This window comes from Apaloderma vittatum, unplaced genomic scaffold (genome assembly GCF_000703405.1).
Source record: "Apaloderma vittatum isolate BGI_N311 unplaced genomic scaffold, ASM70340v1 scaffold31272, whole genome shotgun sequence".
Lineage (NCBI taxonomy): Eukaryota > Metazoa > Chordata > Aves > Trogoniformes > Trogonidae > Apaloderma > Apaloderma vittatum.
The window spans coordinates 12,898-32,353 of record NW_009703606.1 but is presented as its reverse complement, the minus strand read 5'-3'; the positions used below and the strand labels follow the sequence as shown (position 1 = coordinate 32,353).

The 19,456-nt window shown below is 45.5% G+C and overlaps 1 protein-coding gene across 1 annotated transcript; it reads left to right on the top strand.

Annotated features, from left to right (window-relative positions):
• Window positions 1-1,550: 1,550 nt before the first annotated feature.
• On the top strand, window positions 1,551-19,024 carry GLB1L2 (galactosidase, beta 1-like 2; the record flags this gene model as incomplete). The annotated part of the gene is made up of 19 exons (XM_009864698.1): window positions 1,551-1,610; window positions 2,664-2,861; window positions 3,444-3,512; window positions 3,802-3,897; window positions 4,735-4,843; window positions 5,153-5,245; window positions 7,274-7,355; window positions 9,637-9,701; window positions 11,219-11,303; window positions 12,344-12,481; window positions 12,596-12,676; window positions 12,875-12,981; window positions 13,379-13,525; window positions 13,787-13,858; window positions 14,751-14,829; window positions 16,016-16,103; window positions 17,433-17,547; window positions 18,056-18,172; window positions 18,659-19,024. Coding segments are annotated over 19 exons (1,888 nt in total), but the record flags the coding sequence as incomplete, so codon positions are not given.
• Window positions 19,025-19,456: the final 432 nt, after the last annotated feature.

Genomic DNA, 19,456 nt, shown 5'->3' with positions numbered 1-19,456 from the left:
GTATCCGTTGGTACCCAGTGGCCTCGGTCACCTGAGAATAAACTCTAATCCAAAACGCCGCATCCCAGCCATGGGGTGCTCGTGTTCAATGTGCACCTGGGCCTTGTCTGGCTGGCACAGGACCCCGGCCGCTGCAAGACAGCCAGTCGTGGGTGAAGGCAGCTCAAAGCTTTCACTTTTCCCTGGCTGGAGGAAGCCCAGAATAACCAGCAAAGCCCTCTGAGGCAGGTCTGAGTAGGGTTTAGGGATTAACTGCAAAGTCCCTTGCCCTCCAAAGCGCATCCTATAGCGATGGCAAAGCGAGCTAATGCTCTCCACACTTTTCCCCCTGTTTCGACCTTGTCTTCTGTTAGCTTTATCTCCCAACTGTTCTGGATGTGTGGTGGAGAAATACCAAAGCTAAATCTCTTGCCTCACGCAGAGAGGACTTCAGCTAGGGTAGCTGTCTAGTTTAGAAGGTAACTGAGAGTTGCACTTGCAGTGTTTTGCCCTCCACGTACCTCTTATAAAGACAGATTGTTTTGTTAAGGTCTAACTCGCCCATCTCAGCTTCAAAGCTCCTGTTCTGGGGGGAATTTAGTAATGCAATGCAATTTATTTTTTTTTCTCCAAAAAAAGACTTCCCTGAAGCAGGGAGGAAATGGCTACAAAGGGACAAAGGAGGTCAGTAACCTTTAGCAAAGACAAAAAAAGCTTCTTTGCAACCTGTGCTGTCGTTATAGAAATGAGGAAAAAAGTCCACTGGGAGCTATATATGGCTCTCAAGAGGAAGCAGAGGGCCCAGGTGGACTTTGAGCTGTGGAAATCTCGCTGGGGGTAACAGGATGAAGCTCTCTGCTGAGTCACAGAGTGTTTTGTCAGAAGTTACTTGAACAGATCCCAGTGAGAGATGTGGGTTTCAGGATATCCAGCATAATCTGTAGAAAATATTGGGAGCCTGGGAGCTTCCTACCAGTCCTTCTTGGTGGGAAAAAACACTGGTTGTAAGGTAGGCAACTTGATGGAAACTTGTCAGCTAAGTTGTGCCCAGGATTAAGAAGATGAGCTTAAGTGATTTGTTTATTTTTATCTGGCTGTGTATGCTTCCTGAGCACAGCCTTCATCTTGGCAGCAGGGGCAAGTTAGCAGCGCGGCTGTGTGCGGGGGTAATTTGGGACTCAGAAACAAATTGGAAACTTAGGTATTTTCCATCCTAATCTTTAAAAATTGAAGCCTTGCTCCAGACCTCTTGGAGCTTACCGCCAAGCCGCACAAGCAGATGTAGCTGTTGTTTTGGGATCTGATTTGCTAAAGTTGCAATCTGTGTAAGACATTGTCCTGGCTGAATCGAGGGGTAGGTAGCCGTAGGATAACCTGTGTGGGGATGGAGAACCACCTCCCTGCTGGTAAAATTCACAGTAATTCTTGGGAGCAATGCTGCCATTTCCTAGCCTTCTCTGGCTGTACCAAGTTTCTTGTGTAGATGAACATTTTTGATCCTGTTCCTACTCAGGCCGCCACCTTTTAAATATGGCAGTTAGGTATTTCCTGCTTATTTCTTCTTTTTCCAGGTATTACCCATGCCTGCTGCCGGTTGTTTCAGAGCCCTGTGAGAATGCTGTGCTACACAGGTACCCTCTGTGCTTGTCAGCCAGCCCGTGCAGTACCCTGGAAGTCTTAGATTTAGTTCCTTTGGTAGTCTCCTTGTCTTGTGTCAGAGGGCAGGTGATCGCTGCAGGCTCCTAGTGAGCAATCCCTGTAAGCCCTGAGTTCTGAGAAGTCCTCACCCTCTGCTAATTCCTGCTCTACACGTAGTATAGAAAACAGCCAGAGGCTTAGGTGTTTCCCTCTTCTCCAAATGTGACATTTCTTGCCAATGTGTGGGTCACTCTTGCTTTCTTGAGACGGGAATTTATCCCTCGCATCTGGCTGCAGTAACGTCTTGGGAGGAACAAGCTGCTATTGTCAAACTCTTTTGTGTATTCAGAGTTGTGGGACTGGGCTGGTCTGGCTGAGGCGGTGTAACCGCTTTGGGTCTGGACTAGCTGATAACATGTTTTCCTGGTCCAGCCAGAACGAACCGGGGAGCCACGTAAGGCAGTAGAAAGTAGTTTGTTGCATGCAGGAACCAACCTGAATGGAGCTGTGAGAGCATGAGTGCTCGACCTGGTAAGTGCTGTGGAACCTGGTATCTCCTTTGCTCTGGTTCTTTTGGCAAATAACCTATGAAGTAACTCTGTAATACAAGCAGAGGTAAGTTTGTGATGACAGCCTTTCCTGAGTGATTAATATAATCCAGGGGGTTTCTTTAAATCAAGGAAAACGTTCTGCGTTCACAGTGAGGAGCCGAGGGTTCTTTATTTTATCCAGGCATTGAGTTGGGAGGTACTAGAGACCACAAAACATGCAGAGTAGCAATACTGAAATACAGCCGCTGCTGGAGAGAGGAATGAATATTAAAGACAAATCCGGGGCACATCTCCCATCTGTTTTATAGTCTTCTGAAAAATCTATGTGCTGTATATGGCAACAAGATGGTTTGCTTAGTGAGTAGGAAGGTCAGAGCTCATCCTGCCAGGTAGGGGGCAGTGAGCAGCCTCTCTCAGGGGGACAGATTTCACTACGATCAGCACAGATTTCTTTACTGGAGACTGGATGCTCATATGTCTCTCTTTCTCTTCTAGATTTAACTGGAGCGAGCTGATCCCTCTGCGGTTATGGGGGAGGACCCTGGGCTTGCAGACAGAAAACTCCCAGTTCCTCCTGGAAGGCATGCCTTTCCGTATATTTGGAGGTTCGATGCACTATTTCCGCGTCCCCAAGGAATACTGGGAAGACCGCATGCTTAAGATGAAAGCATGTGGCTTAAACACCCTCACGACGTAAGTGTCCTCCCTCCCTGGGCTCTCTCACATGTACCTTGCAGCCTCTCCTCTCTTCCACAGTAGTTGATGAGACTGTTGTGGGCCATAACAATGTCTTTCTGTATTTGTCATTATAAGAAAAGACCAGAAAAGAGTAGTGCGGACTCAGGTTTCCTTTAACCATCACAGCATCATCAAATAGTGACTGGAACTGGTGTCTATCAGATGTACTGGGAAAATGCCTTCTTAATGCTGACCCGCTGAGGAAGGATCAGGCTCTGAAATGGCCATTGAGCACGGCTGGGATTTAGAACTTGCTCTCGTTTGGAGAATGAAAGATAGACCTAGAGAGAGACCACATTCGATGGTCTTGAGAAACTCAGATATTGCAGAGCACGTGGAAAGAGTGCGACAAAGTAAGGTCAGAAAAATGAAAGAAAGGCACAGATAGCGTGTAAATAGACACTTGTAATGTGCACACGCAGTAATCTGTGGATCTGTTACTGACTAACAAAGGGAGTGCATAGATTTTTTCAGTGCTTCACAACAGCAGTGCCCTTTTCAGCCCTTGAACTACACCAGCCTAACTCTGCATTTCAGGTACGTGCCATGGAACCTTCATGAACGAGAAAGAGGGAAGTTTGACTTCAGTCGTAACCTGGATCTAAAGTATGTGGTACAGAGCTCTATTACTAAATACTCCTGTTTTGAGGGGAGGGTGTACCTGTCAGTCCCGGATGAGGATGTAATTTCCAGCTTTCTTGATCAGGCATTGGAGACTCTCCTTCCTTTCTCTGCTTTCTGGAGTCCTGGGAACTTAGAGGTTTAGTACCAGTCCAGCATAGTTGCTTCATCAAGCAATTCTCTTCCAGTTTTGATACCTAAATTTCACAGCAATTGGTGTATTAGGAGTAGGGAATCTGCAGTCAGACGATAATTATGCTGTCTGGATCTCTAGGGCCTTCCTTTCACTGGCAGCTAAAAATGGACTGTGGGTGATTCTGCGTCCTGGACCTTATATCTGCTCCGAGTGGGACCTTGGTGGCCTGCCCAGGTAAGAATGGAAAGAGTTCCCTTGAGGCAAGCTTGTGGGAATGTGGAAAAAAACCCCAAAGAACGCCTGGTTGTACAGCTGAGCCTCCTGCAAAGATTCAGAAAATGATAATTGTGTTATGGCATAGTGGTTGCAGCAAGAAAATAGAATTGGGGATATCTATGTTCTTGGCTCTCTCTGTACAATATGAATAGTAGTATTTGCAGCTTGATGTAAGAATCTGCTTCATCTTGGGTCCATTTGAAAAGTCCTACTAGAAGGTAGGTATTATATGGCTGGCAGTCATAATTTTTCCAGCCTCTTGTTGTATTTTTTCCTAAAGCACACAGCTACACGGCTGGCAAGAGGCTTTGAGAGCCGAGTTGATACGTCAGCACTGAGACTTGCCTGGTGACTAGATCCCAGTGGAAGCAGCACCAGATCATATGCCACTTGTTTTGCTTACCTTCGCAGAGCGTAAACCTCAGTGGAGACACTTGACAAAATTCGGGGATTATTTCTTTTAATCTTTTCATTTTTCAGAACGCCTTTGGTGTCAGAGAGTTCAGGTGCAGAACTGGAAGGTGTGCCAGGGACTTTTTCACGAGAGCTACTTGTGCCCAGAGGCAGCAGCTAGCTCTGCATCAGATTATGAGAACTGCACGCACCCTCAGCTGTTGCCACATCACACGTGTATTTTTTTATCAGGCAGATAAAAGATTCTGATACAGAGCAACAGCACTATTGCTCTTTTGTGTGTTAACCCCAAACCAGCAAACTAAGTCCTGTAAATCAGCCGTATTTACCAGAAGCTTTGTTTTGAGTGATAACAGATTCTGTTTGCTGCTTTCCTTGTAGTTGGCTCCTGCAAGACCCAGAGATGCAACTGAGGACGACGTACAAGGGCTTCACAGAAGCTGTGGATGCCTATTTCGATCACCTAATGCGTGTTGTTGTCCCTCTTCAGGCAAGTACAATCCATTGCCCTCTCTGTCCACATGTGGGGACTGTCTGCACAATGTGAGGGTGAGCTCTGCGGAACGGCAGCAGCTGAAGCAGTAACAAATCTGCAGTTTTGCTTTAGGAACCAGTACGGACTGTAGTTATCTGTGACAGCTCTCCAGATCTAGCTCTTTGGTTGTGCATAGACTTTGGGAGGATGAGAGGGTGGAGCTCTGTCTGTCTGAGACTTGTGCATCTTTCCTGCAAACCAGTGCCACTGGATTTTGGTCCCTCAGATTAGAAGTGAACAACTTCACCCTTTTGTTCCCAACAGTACAAGAAAGGAGGTCCCATCATTGCAGTGCAAGTGGAGAATGAATATGGTTCCTACGCCAAAGACCCAAACTACATGACCTATGTTAAAACGGTAATGTTGGCACATTTATTTGATTCTGAGGTGAATCTCTCTCATAAAGCGTCTTCCTTATAGTATTTTTTTTCTTACAAATAACTTCTGAGCATGGCTTCAGAAACCCTTGAAAGCATCAGTGCATAATCCAACTGCATTTCCCTTGGTGTTTCTGCCTGGAGTGGAAGAAATGGCGTATGACCCCTTCAATACTGAGCAGCCTGTGTTCTTATGTCTTCCAGTGAAAAGAGTGATAGGGAGATGGGGGAATATCTGTAAGACATAGCTGGCCTTGAAGCGTTGCTGCACACGAGAGAGGTTACCCATCCAGCGGTCTCTATGTGCTCTGAATTGTATGTTCCTTGCACTGTCAGATCTTTCTGACACCCTGTGCGTACTCCAGCTTCACCCTGAGGTTTGCTCTGGCTCAGTTGCTCAACCAGATAAATCGCAGTCCTAATCTGCTTGGAGTGGTGCCTGCTCCTGCACTGCCATCTCGTGGAGTGGTTTAACATTGGTTATGAACAAGTTAAAGAGTTAATTGCCAATATGAACTGGTAACCTCAAAATTGTCTGTTAGATAACAGACGTGATCTCCCTCCCTGTGTCCCACCAGTGGTAAGCAAGTGGCTTTCAGAATGGGGCACAGAGACTCTGTTGTGTCTGAACAGCGTGTCGACTGGGTGCTTGCTCTTCCCTATCTCAGTGATGTTTCACAGGCTTGTCAGAACAGATTTCCTTGCCAGCCTGTGGGTGTATTTTTGCAGTGCTGTTTCGTCATGTTCTGGTATGGTGTGCAACTTACATCTGAGGCAGTATATTGTAGTGGTTAAAGGTGAAAATGTGGGAAAGCAGGATTTGCAGGGCTCCCTTTTCGGTTCGAGTGGGATCTAATGCGAGGTGGAGCTCCTAGCCTTTGTTCTGGTTTGAGCTTTGAACGTGGCAGGCTGAAGAACTCACATCTGCATCTAGCATATATGACAATCAATAGACCCATTAAGAAAGCCCCACAACTCACACAAAACTTGAAATCCCTGTCCTTATCCCGCTCCTCTGGGCGCAGGGCCTTTGCCTTCCGAAATGCGAAGACCACGAAAGGGTGTATGGACGCCTCCCTGCTCACACGGTACGTGAGCTGGGATTAGCTGAGCACACACCTGTGTCTGCCTCAGACGCTGATTCTATTCCTGGTTTCTCTGCTGCACCCTGAAATCCTGTAACGCATTTCAATGTGTGGCAGCTCTCTGCCGTTTCTCCATTTTGCACTTATGTTCAAAAGGAGGGGAGGAAATTTAGTGCTAATGCAGAGCTCCAAGACCTATCTTAAACATGTGCTAGAAATTCTGCTTCCCTCAGTAGCTGAATTTTGTCAGATACCAGCAGATGTTTCAGGTATCGATTTAGTGAAAAGAGGGGTTAACTTGCAACCAAGATTTCCTAATCTCTCTTTCAAACATCAGCCACTGTTCTGTTAAAGAAAATAACTGTGAGAGCACAAACCTAATGGGAAGAGCCTTGTGTGTGCATACACATTTTAAAAACCTTAGGGTGCTGTTTCATACAGTGCTGCGATATTGAAGAACCAGTAAACTCATTCAGATTTGACTACTGAAGAACACGGGTACCTGAGCTGTCCTGTGATGGCATTCACTGGAGAGCCAGCTATTTTCTCCTTTCAGCTTCCAGCCTTAGAGAGTCAGGAAGGGTGAGCTGCTTTGCTTTTTCTTCTTCCACCTCAAGTCCTCTTTTGATGGAACCCAGCGAAGCTATTTATTAAGCTGATCTCAGAAGACGAAGATAAAATCCTGAAGTTTGATGCCTCAGTAAGAAACCAGTCCAGCTTTCTAAAACAAAATAAGATTTTTCAGTTGTCTTTAAGCTGGAAAAGTAGACAGGGAAGCTTCAAGAGGAATAGGAGATGTCACAGGAATAGTATTTCCTAGCAAGCCACTGTGAGTTTCAAGCAATCCCAAGAGAAGGTGATAATGTGCTTTAATATTCTGACAAATACTGAACTCACAATGGCTTTTCCTCTTTTTAATTCAGGCCCTGTTAAGCAGAGGGATTGTGGAAATGTTAATGACCTCGGACAACAAGAACGGGCTGTCATTTGGCTTGGTGGAAGGAGGTAAGTGCTCGTAGGAGAGCAAGGTAAGACTGTTCTTCATCTGGGGCAGAACAAACCCAGGCCCCTCCCAGAAGGGTTTGGAGTGTTTTTTCCGACATGAGGTGTAACGCCCTGGTGGCAGGATTGCTTCCTGGGGAAGAAGCCTCTCTGCTTTCAAGGCACCTCAAGCGTGTGCAGGGCAAATACCTCGCTGCCTTCTGTCTGGTGTCGGGCATCTGTACTCCCAAAACCAGTTAGCCAGGAGATGGCAGCATGTAGCATTTCGTGATGTTTCCATCAGATTAAAAGGCTTATTGCTTCATTTGAATCTATATTAAACAAGTAACTCAGCAATTGACAATAGCAATAACTTATTTTTAAGATACCTGCTTTGCAGTTAAAAGAAGTAGGTAAAGGAGGTTGTCAGATATCCATTATGCAGAAGGATGTCCATTTTCCCATTTAAAAAGTGTAATTCTGTTAAGTGTTCACTATTGCTGCTTAGCACTCCTCCTGCTTTTCACAGTGAGGAAATGGAAGTAGAGTTGTTTGAGTGTCACTGTGCCCTAAATCTGACTGTTTGGGGAATAGTGTGATACTGCTTTTCAGATTTCCAGATTGAGTTCAGCTCAGATTTACTACGTACTTGGCCTCTGATCTCTCCTGTGTTCCTGCCAGTTGCCCCGCTGAGTAGTAATTGCTTCCTTGAATGAAGTCTTTGAGTGCTCCTGTCATCACTGAGTCGTAAATACTGTTAATTTTCTCATCTCAGACATGGACATGATTAAAGGCAAAGACCTTTCCCTCCTTTTTTTCCTCCTTTTGTTTTTATATGACAGTATGAGAGGGACAGATTCAGTAATGCTAAGTCCATAGTCTTCACCAGTGCCATGGTGTTCTCAACTGGGTATTTTTGGGGTGCAGCAGTTTCCAGCCTTGGCCACACAGAGTCACTCTCTCCCTGCCAGCAAGGCGACAGACAGAAGGGCTGCTGTGGCAATGCCTGTCGAGCCCTCACCATCTTCTGTGGGCACGTTTACTGCCTCAGAGCTCCTTCTTGTTTGCAGTTGTCTTTTCCAGTGTGTTGCATGCTGAGAGCTCTTTGATACCAATTTGCCTCTTCAGATGTCGTAACAATCTGCTCATTACAGTCAACGTGTCAGGTAATCAGATGTGTGGAATAACTGGGGCTCAGAGCGGTATAGCAGCAAGCAAAGTGCTAAAGGAGGGAGAATAAAATCCACTGTAGAAGTGCCTTGAGAAAATAGAAGATTCCATACTTCAGTCGAAAACTAAGGCAGTGACTCTGTGATTTTGTATGTTCTGTTCATCAGTGGTGCACAGATTTCTTTCCAAGCCTTTGTAGGTTTGTTTGCCTGTGCCAAATTCTCCAGCTCAGCACACAACCTAGGTCAGCCTATTGAAATCAAGGTATAAATAGTGAGAAGCGAGCTTTTGCTTCTGTAAATATTCTGTTTGAAGTGCTCTGTCTGACACAACTGGGGCTGGATTTGATACCAACTCTTTTTTAAGATGTCAGTTTTTAATACAGAGTCATAGCATAGCTCCCGCTCTTTCCAAGTTTCTTGAGAGAAATATCATCAGCGTGACTGAGGGCTAGAAAAGTATGAAAAGGGTTCAAACACGTGTCAGGGGCTGGGACACTGATACCAGCTCCTGCAGACAGGTCTTCCCTCTCCAGTGCCTGAGGATCGCACAGCGACTCTCGCTCTACATGCAGCGCACACCAGCTAGTTGCCTGTTCCCCGGTGCTGCACAGGGCAGAAGCACAGATAAGTCTTCCAATTACAGTTTCTATCTGGTTCACTTGTACTGTGGTTTCTCTCACCCACCCCCACAGACATGACAGGCTGTAAGATATTGCCTGGGTAGCGGTTCCTGAAGCTAAAGCCTGGGAGATCAGTGTGGCATCCAGATAGGACTTTCTAATAATAAGTTTACCTTTATGTGGTGCCTTTTATCTGAGGATCTCCAAGTACTTTACAGCCTCTAATTAAAGCTTCTGACACCCCATGAGCTGCTCTGATGCTCTCCCTTTCGAGTATCTCAGAACATTAAGCTAAAAAGATGGTCTGCAAGTATTCCGCTGTGTGCTGCGGCCCAGTTAGATTCTGCATGCTAAGTGAAGACTTTGATGGGAAATTTCCAGGGAGGTTGTATTGGTGGTTCAGAAGATGTTCCAGTTCCCCCTGAGCTTGTGCTAGGCTGATGCCTAAGGAGACGGTCCTTTAAGCATTTTGTACATGTCTAAATTAATAGAAACTTTTTCTTTTCCCAATAGCACTGGCCACTGTTAACTTTCAGAAGCTGGAACCTGGGCTACTGAAGTATCTGGACACAGTACAGGTAAGATGGAGAAAAAATGGGTTCGCCTAGATTTTCCAGGACAGCAGTAGAAACGAAGCACCGACACGCTTCACGCTTTCAGGTCTGCCTAATGAACACTTGACGGAAAAGTATCTTGGCTGCGTGATGAGGGAGTAATGAGGGAATGACAAGTTTCAGGTTTTTTGTGACAGGTTTGCTCTCTCTTTGCATCCTATGTCGTCTTCCTTCCACATTGCTCTGCTTGCTCCAAATGTCAGCCTGGACGGACGTGAACAACTGACGTGTGCCCCAGGCTCTGATCGATTCTCATCTTTTCCCGTGGCTGTTGCCTGGACTGTGAAAGGAAACCTTGCTGCTGGCATGCTGAACGTAGAGTCCTACTGCTTTAATTTGTTTTCTTTTCCTGTACAGGCAAAAGAGGCTCTGCAGCATGTGCTTTTGGATTCTTTCGGTCTTACCAAATCCCCTAAACCCTGCAAATGAACAGGAGGCAGCACCTTCCCCACAAACCGCATGCAACATGGCCTAATAAAAGCAGCTCCTCTTTTGCCACACTTACTAATTACAAGATAGGAAGCCTGTCATTCATATTTATAAGGATTATGAAGCTATGTCATCTTTTCCTTGTTATGGTCTTTTACTCTAGAGGGTGATAAAACTCCTTTGACTTGTTTATGGGGGATGGATTGATTAAACATATTTCCAAGAGCTGGTCTGATCCTGGAACCGCCACATTTTTACAGGCACCTGCAGTTCTTTGCTCCTAATGAAACACAAGTTTCTTTAATGCCACTTCATGTGGCATCAGATAAAGTCCCTATCAAATAATGGGCAAAACTGCCTTGACTTGAAATAAATACCACGCGGAGGGAGCGCCAGCCGGGCTGAGCACACGTTGTCCTGTCTGTTGTGGAGGGGCTGGGTGGGATGCTACAGGAGCTAAGGGAGCTGGCAAGCGGTGACAAATGGGAAGCAATCGCTCTGCGTGCAGAGCCTTTTTAATAAAGACCTAATTCCTGCAAAGGCTAATTCTTTCCTGCCAACACCATATGCGGCATTAAAAAGGCATTAAGCCGCTAAGGTCTGCTGTTCCTACCTTGGCAAGCATCGGCTGCAGTGCACCTGCAAACTCTCAGCTGGCAGTGGTGTAGCTGATAAGCAGACATTTATAAATGTATATTTCTAGCAGAAGCTAAACAGTGGCAGTTGGTTTGTCTTTTTGCTACAGCTCCTCCAAACAAGTGTCCAGAACTGTCTGGTATCACCTGACCGTGTGCCAGGGTCTTTGCTTTGTGCCTAGCAGAGAACTTCTCTGCTTTGCTTTCCTCTTCTGGGCATTTCTGGCCCACAGCATCTCATTCCTCACCTGTCCAGAGCTCCTCAGCTGCATTTTTTTATGCCAACTTGAGCAGAAAACACTCTTGTAAACTACGTCGCCAACCTGCATTTGCGCAGTGCTTCTCTAGAAAATAGAGATGAAGTGCAAGACTGCCCTGTGTGTCCATTTCAACGCTTTGTTTTTGGTTTTGATACAGAAAGATCAGCCAAAGATGGTGATGGAGTATTGGACCGGGTGGTTTGATAACTGGGGAGGCCCCCACTATGTCTTTGATGCAGATGGTGAGCACCATATACTGGTCTTGTTGGGTGGGGGGGCGTCTATTGCTTGACAAACAGTCACAGAAAAATGACATACAACATTTTCAAATTCTTTGTCCTGCTGTAACCTTTGCTTTGTGTGAGTCTTTGTAAATGAATAATCTCTCGGTGAGTGGGTCACGTTGCTATGCCTTGGATTTTCTTTAGTAGTGTTAGTAAACAGCAGGTCTTTTTTTTAAAAAAAAAAACTTTTTATTCCTCCAAGAGGGACTCTGTGGGGTGTGCAGAGAGCCACACATCCTAAGATTTTAGTGTCAATGTGTCCTAAGGTCTTGTGCTACTCCATGGTGATTTTAAAAATGCAGCCCAGTGATTTAAATCACGTCTTTCACCTGCTGAGGTAATCTAAATACTGTGAAAACTTTATCTGTATTTCATAGAAGTGTCCCAACTTTTGGGAAACCGTCAGAACGACATTACTTGTTGAGTGAATAAACACTCCTAAGAGAGAATTATTCTACCTTTTGTGGGAATGTGGTGAACTTATGCATCTTGCAAGAGTAGCAACTTCTGAAAAGGTTTCTAGTTTAAAAGTTCATTAGAAAGGGAGGCTAGTACTATAAAAACCCACCCCAGCAACCCCAGAACCTCCAGGGCATCTAAAGTACAGTGGAAACAGAGCTATATAAGACTAATTTAATGACTTTCTCATCCTACTACAGTTGTCCTTGTAATTGGGTCACTGGTGTGCTGAGTTTAGGAGTGTGACTGAGTAGTCCTCACAACACTTATACTTAAAAGCAAAATTCCTTCTCAAGTATCTGAGCTTTATCCTTCTTCACCTATAGGAGAGGTATATTTGAATGTTTTATAATGTCTTGACACGTCAGCAGACATGCTGCCCTTACTGAGGGCAAAACACAAATCAATAGAAATCCCTGTAGTCACACAGGAGTGACTGACTGGCAAGGACCAGAATGTTTGTGTCTGCTCGGAATTACTGGAAGCGTCAGCCGAGCTTCCTGGTCTGTGGCCTTGCTGGCACTGCCCTTCCTTTGCAGAAATGGTGAATACTGTAGCGAGCGTCCTCAAAATGGGAGCATCCATCAACCTCTACATGTTTCACGGAGGCACCAACTTTGGCTTCATGAACGGTGCTTTGGAGGCTGATGAATACAAGTCAGATGTCACCAGTTATGGTGAGTTTTCTTTCACTGCCTTGAGTTGAGCTTTTCCTTCTTTGATGACAGTGTACACGAAGGCTTTCCCTGAGCTGCTGTGCGTTTTTTAAAACATATGCCCTTCTTTTTCAGATTACGATGCTGTGCTGACAGAGGCTGGAGACTATACATCTAAATTTTTCAAGCTCCGGCAACTCTTCAGCATGATCATTGGTAATTCTAAACCCAAGAACTAAAATACTGTTCTACCTACAGTGTTAAATCAGAACCTTGTTTAAACTTGTGACTGGCTGGGCGCTTCTTCCAAAAAATGTGAGGGAAGACCAGAGGAGGAGTGGAGGGGCCTTAAATCTGCTGGCTTTTTGCATCTGAACTAGTTGTTCTGTCTTTCTCTTTCTTTTTGCATCACAGGGCAGCCTCTTCCTCTGCCTCCCATGATTGAAAGCAAGGCATCCTATGGTGCAATCCTGTTGCACCAATATATCTCTCTCTGGGATGTGTTACCATCTCTTTTACAGGTACTGCTACCAGTTTTAATGCATCGCAGCACTAAAATCATCACCTCTTAAAAAAGGCAATTAGTGCAGTGGGTTGTTAACCCATGAGAGTAAGGTTGGGGAATCTTAGGGGAATAAAAGATAGGCAGACATTTTCTCTCACCTTCTTTAATGCTACTTCTGTTCTCTTGGAATTCCAGTTTTACAAGTTGTTGGCTCCCTTTTCTGGTCCCTTGTCTTCACTGCTGTAGCTTTCAGAGAGTCATAAAGCAATTCAGGGTGGAACAGACCTCTGTAGGCTTATGGGGTAAACGTAACCTGTGGCAAAGTGGAACATCTGTCTTAGATGAATTGCCTCTGTGTGGCCTGTCGATGCTGAGAGGCCACTTCTGCCATTAAATTTGTTTCTCCTTTGCAGCCCTTGAAGTCAGAACTTCCTGTTAACATGGAGAATCTGCATCTAAATGACAGCAGTGGGCAGTCATACGGATACGTGCTCTATGAGACTGTCATATTTGGTGGTGGACATCTGCATTCGAGGGACCACGTCCGTGACCGAGCACAGGTAAGGATCCGAGGGCAACTGTGACTAACTTCAGCCACATGTAAACTTGTAACTTCTTTAAACATCAGAATATTGAGTGCTCTGAGAAATGTTGCAATTTTTTCCCCACCTAGGCTGAACCAGTGGCACAGTTAAGACAGTAAGTTCTAGCTTCAAGCAGAGACAATTTCCTCCCCGAATACAATTTCCATAACCTATGTACACGTGGTTAGAGTATAACTGATGAGAAGTTGCTCTCCTCTCTTGTGCTTTGTTCTGCAGGTGTTTGTTAACACCATGTATGTTGGTGAGCTAGACTACACCACCGTGGAGCTGTCCCTTCCAGAAGGACAGGTAACTGATCGGAGATTGCTCACAGCAGCAATAGGACATGGATAACAGAGCCAAGACCACTAAAGAGGCAAAACTCTCAAGAGAGCGTCTCCTGCCGAATCAGTTTAACTAGCTGGCATGGTAGCCTGACACAGGGAGGGCTGCTATACCCTCAGTCGACACTACTTCATTGCCAAGTTACTATTTGTGATCGAGAAGTGGTTCCTGAATACTTTTCTATGGAGAAAATTCAAGTGACTGCAGTCCTTGCTGCACCAAATTTGCCAGCCTTCCTGCCACAGCCACAGCTCTCGGCACTGAGTGCCAGTACCCCGGCCATGGAGACTTCATCATCCTCCTTTTCACAAAGCAGGTTTTAAGGGGGCTTGGGAGTTTTTTGCACCTTTTGGGTGTTAAATGAAACGAGGGAGGATGTCTCTCTTTAGCTCTGAGCGTGGTCTTACCCCAGCAGAAGCTGGCAATAGGACCAGCATGTCGCTTGAATGCGTGTCAGCAGAGCTGTGCGTGGCTCCTAGGAGTAGGTGAGTGGGTGGACATGCGGGTTTTTATGACTCGTGGGAGAGCTCTATGACATCAGCCTGCACTGTGTTAAACTCCTCTTCTGGCTCTGTGGGTGATATCAAAACGGTACTTAAGAATCCAACAGAAAAAAACCCCAAAACCAACTTACATGGAAAGGCTGAATGTTCCTCAGTGCATAACTCTGCAGTAGCTGAAAGATACAGGGACGCTTCTGTCACATAATCCAGAACTTCTAAGTAAAGAGCTAAATTGCAGCTGCCAAAGGCACTGCTGCCACCTCCCCTCTTAAACACCTCTACTGACCTCAGTTAACCAAGTATTGTGGCTCACACAGCACATGGTCCAGCTGATACTCTTTTTTTTTTTACAGGGATTCAGGCAGCTAAGACTCTTGGTAGAGAACCGCGGTCGTGTCAATTATGGCCTGGCACTGAATGAACAGAGGAAAGGTAAGTTAAGGGCTTTGTTCTCAAACTGTCCTAGATCGTTCTCTGAGTTTAAACACTGCAGAACTGTCTTTCTTGTGTGCTTTACACCAAACCAGAGACCCAATACACTTGGCAGTGCTAGCCCAGGCTGCCCTCTGGGAGCTGGTGTGACAGGGAACTTGTTAAAACCCACAGTTCATCACCCTCTGTGTGGAGTGACTGTAGATGGAAAGTAATGGCTGCTCGATGGTTTGCACTGAGCCTTCTTATTTTATAGGGGTACAACTAAACCCAAGGCCATCAGTGAAACTTATTCTGCTCTGGATTTGCTAGGGTACCCTTTCTCTTGCTCTGTGAGCACATTACTTCGCAAAGAGAGCAAGGAAATTATCTTCTTTAATCTGTGTTTCCCTCTGGGGGTTTGATATTGGAGGATCACAGCATTTAAAAACTCACAAAGGATCCGGAGGCATGAACTGCATCCCATTGAGCAGAAGTTACTAAAATATTCAGGCCTGTCACACACAGCTGTGGAGCTGGCAGAGGTCACAACCCCAGGATTTAGTGGGGAACTGTATGCAAACACTATATAAAATAGACTGATGCAGTTGGCACGTGACTGTACTGGTTTTATTTTGCTGCAGAAGAGGTGTATAAAGCTTCTGCACTGCTTAGCTCATCCCAACAGCAGCCCTGTAATTAGGAGGCTGGGTTAGGACCCAGGCTTTGCCTGCTACATGGAGAGTTATTTTATCTACCAAGAGAGTGCCGAAGGTAAATTACTTACTGAGGTGTCTGAAGAGCCTTAGATGAAAAGCACGGGATCAGCACTGGACATGAGTGCTTGCCCATGGTACATTTTGCTGTGCCTGTTAGACAAGTAACTGATCTACTGCTTTAAAAAAAAAATCTATACATGGACAAACCCAACAATAACAACCCCCCCCCATCTGCTGCGTGTGCCAGCGATGTTTTCTGCTTGGAGGGTGTTTAACGGCTTGGGGAGTTGAAGCAAAGGAGAGAGTGGAGAGGCCAAAGTACAGTAATGTTCCCCACTCAATCTGGATGAGCAATGGGACCATATGGACTCTAATTCCATTGCCGAATGTGGCTGCTTTCCATCTCCTGCTGTTCCTTGCATTCAGATAGGAAAATCTATCAGCTTTAGCTGTTTTTCAACTCTTCATTGCCCCCATTGCTCTTGCAGGCTTAATTGGCGATGTCTTCTTGAATAAAACCCCCTTGAGGAACTTCAAGATTTACAGTTTGGAGATGAAACCCGGCTTCATGAAAAGGTTTGTGGGATTTCAGTATTTTTTCTTCCTCATTTGGAGGCCAACTGTTCACCAGCAGTACAAAATCTAATAGGTAGCAGTTCAATGTATCAGAAAGGCAACATCAGGTAAAAGGAGGCAGGTGGATTTTTGCACCTTGCTGATACCTTTGCCCGAAATAGTGCAGAAAATGATGCCATTTGATCCATACCATTATTTAGAGGTGAAATGTATTCCCACTGTGAAGGATTTAAAGACTTCCTCACATCCTGAACGGCAGGGCAAGATGAGGTAGGTAGAAGCACAGCCTACCCAAAGGGGTGGGTACCAACACACCTACATGTTGGAGAAGTTTGTGTCTTTCTTGAAATTAGCAACGTGGCTGATATATTTAGTAATCCAAACTCGCAACGGGCGGATTAATTCTAGGAAGCTAATAATAGTACACTAACAAGTCCAGATGGCGTACTCTCTTTTAAGTTATTTTGCTTTAATTCAAGAACGACTGAAAAAGGAATTAGCAGGGGTAAGTCAAGGAGGCTCTGTTAGCAGATAAAGAAAACGGTAAAGGCAACAGATGCCCTATGGACCCTGGCCGTGATCCAGAGAGACTGTTTTCGGTCATGTTGTTAACACCAGAAGGCAATGCATGTGCATCCCTCAAGATATCACAGCTCTTGCATTTTTTTTGTAGGAAGGCGAGAGGCCATGTTAAACTGAAATGGCTTTTAAAAGAAAAAAGGTCTGCATGTGGAAATTTCTAAGGACAATCTGAACAGGTGGTAGGGATCTACTTAAAGCATTCTTACTGACGGCGTAACTCGCATAACCTTTGACTGCAAGGCTTTAGAGAAATATTTCCAGTGAGGGACATCAAAGCAAGTGCACTGCCATGCCCAAACAACAGCAAGATTAGTCAGCGCTGCAGTCAGTGCCTGGCAATCGACCAGGAGCAGCGAAACCATCAGCTTACAGGCACTGCGTAGGAGGATGGAGCGCATGGTATTGGGAAAGGTTTTTAGCTGAATAATTCAGCAGCAGTCAAGCTGCACCGGATCAATAACTTCCCTGAATCCAAGAGATCGGTTCATAAGGCTCGGAAGGAGCATGCTCTGACAGAGGCTCAAGGCTTCTGTGGGATTCCCAGACTCCTCCTTTTCTATTCTGTTTGTCCCCTGCCCCCAAATTGTTGCACAGGTAAGAAACAATGCCAGATTGTCCCTTGTAACAACCTTGTTCGTAGCAACACCCACCCGCCGTTGGAAGCAGCGGTTTGAAATGATCTTGAACGCAGAGTTCGGTGTCTTTGTGCTGCCTGGTGCTTCCCTCCTGTGTTTGGTCCTTCTACAGCTTGCGAGACGTTGCTGGCTGGAGCACTGTCCCAGATTATTTTGTGGGTCCGGCTTTTTTTCGTGGAAGGCTGTGGATAGAGCATCAGCCACAGGACACCTTCTTGAAGCTACAGGCGAGTCTTGTTTTTCTTTCCCCCCTATCTTTTCTCAGTCAAGACATTTTTAAAAGCTGATTAGAGAGACACTTGTGTAACAGTTGTGCCCATCACCACTGTACCGCTCACTTTTCCATTTATGCTCTGGTGTGAATTGTGCTGCTCTGCTCGTGGTGATACAGCATTTCTGTCACCTGGGAAATAGGTGAGGGGAGATGTTCTGTGCTTGGGAAGAAAGAAAGAAATGTCTGTTCGAAAGGAGGAAGGTTCCTGTACAAGCATGAATCACGAATTGCACATTTTTTGAAAGGTTTATCCTTTTAATTAGTTCATTAAGGATAACTGCTGTTAACAAGGCTTACTTAAATGTTTGTGGCTTCAGGGAGCTGCACAGGGAAAGCAAGCAGAAAACCTGCAGAAAATGGCCTGAAAGAATGCAAGTGTGAAAGCAGACTTACTTTCCTGTGGGGATGCTAACTAGGCAATACAGCTGCATCAGGAATTCTGTGTGCTGTGTTGATTCCAGGGCTGGGAAAAAGGAGTTGTGTTTGTCAATGGTCAGAACCTGGGCCGCTACTGGAAAATTGGACCTCAGGAAACGCTCTACCTTCCTGCCCCCTGGTTACGGAAAGGGAGTAACGAGGTGAGAGGCTTTGGGGGGCTTTCTCTTTGCTTGTTTGTATTATTAAAGATCCTGCTCTGAGTCATGTCCCAAAGAGCTAGACATCCAGAGAATAAAGTATACATATATACTTTTCTCTAGCTGAAACCCAGCCCAATAGAAAGGAAGGAGACTGTTAACTCTTTAAGATCTGTGAAAATTAGGGAAGGTGTTGCTCTAAAGCTGACTGTGGCTCTGACAACCATTAAGACCTGACAAGGATGGCAGCTAAACTTCAAAGCACTGCATCAAGTTCAAAATCAAGACAAACCTGATTTGATGCTGCTTCATTTTCTGCATCATGTGGTGCCAAAGAAGAATCACGGTTACTATTCAGACTCCTATTGACTGATCTCTTTAAACAATGCTTCCTTCCCCTGCTGTGATTGTGTGCCTTTTCCTTCTAAAAATATTTAAGGTAACTCAGCCTTTGTGCGAAGGAACTTTATGTCTCCCTTTCTTCTGCAGATTGTCATTTTTGAGGAACGCACTGCGGGACGGATAATACAATCTGTCGACATACCTTATTTAGGAAGGACCCAGTACGTGGACTGACGAGAGCTTCTTTCCAACCTTTGGTTCATCTTGACTACTCCTGGTTGCATGTCTGGGGACACGATGGCCCAGGCACTTGGGCGTGTTAATTTCCAGTAGACCCAGGTAAAGGATTTGCTCTTTGGCAGTAAGTTCAGAGGAGAGAATGGGCCCCGAAGGCACCGGAGTCCGCTGTGTCATCGATGGATGCGGACGCTCATCTCCCTGCACTACTGAGGCCCCACAGCTCGGATGGCTGCACGTGATGCTGTGGATCGTCTGGTGAATGTCGGGGAGCAAAAAGGTGCTGGAGGCAGGAGAAGGGGAGAGAGAGGGAAAAAAAGAACTGAAGCCATCTGAACTGAAAGCTGAGCTCAGCGCTCCAGTGACTTTAAAAATGTGTTGTTACTGGCCTCCCGTTTGGATAACTAGATAGGGAGAAAATAGTTGGTGACCATGTGAGGAACCAGGTGTGGAAAACTATTTTGTTGTGCTTCCAGGCAGAATTTAGCAACTTACTCTGCCCTGAGGCCATTTCTTGTTCAGTTGTTGGAAGCCAAGTTGATTGTGAAATGACTTTACTGTAAGCTTTTTTTCCATTAAGTTTTATTATGGAGGTTGTCTCTCTCTCAAAAAGGAAAGAAAAAAGTTTTAAAAAGTGAAGTGTGTTTTGTCCTCGATCAAATATATCATTATGTTCCAGGCCAGGCAGGAATGAGAACTTCCAAGGAG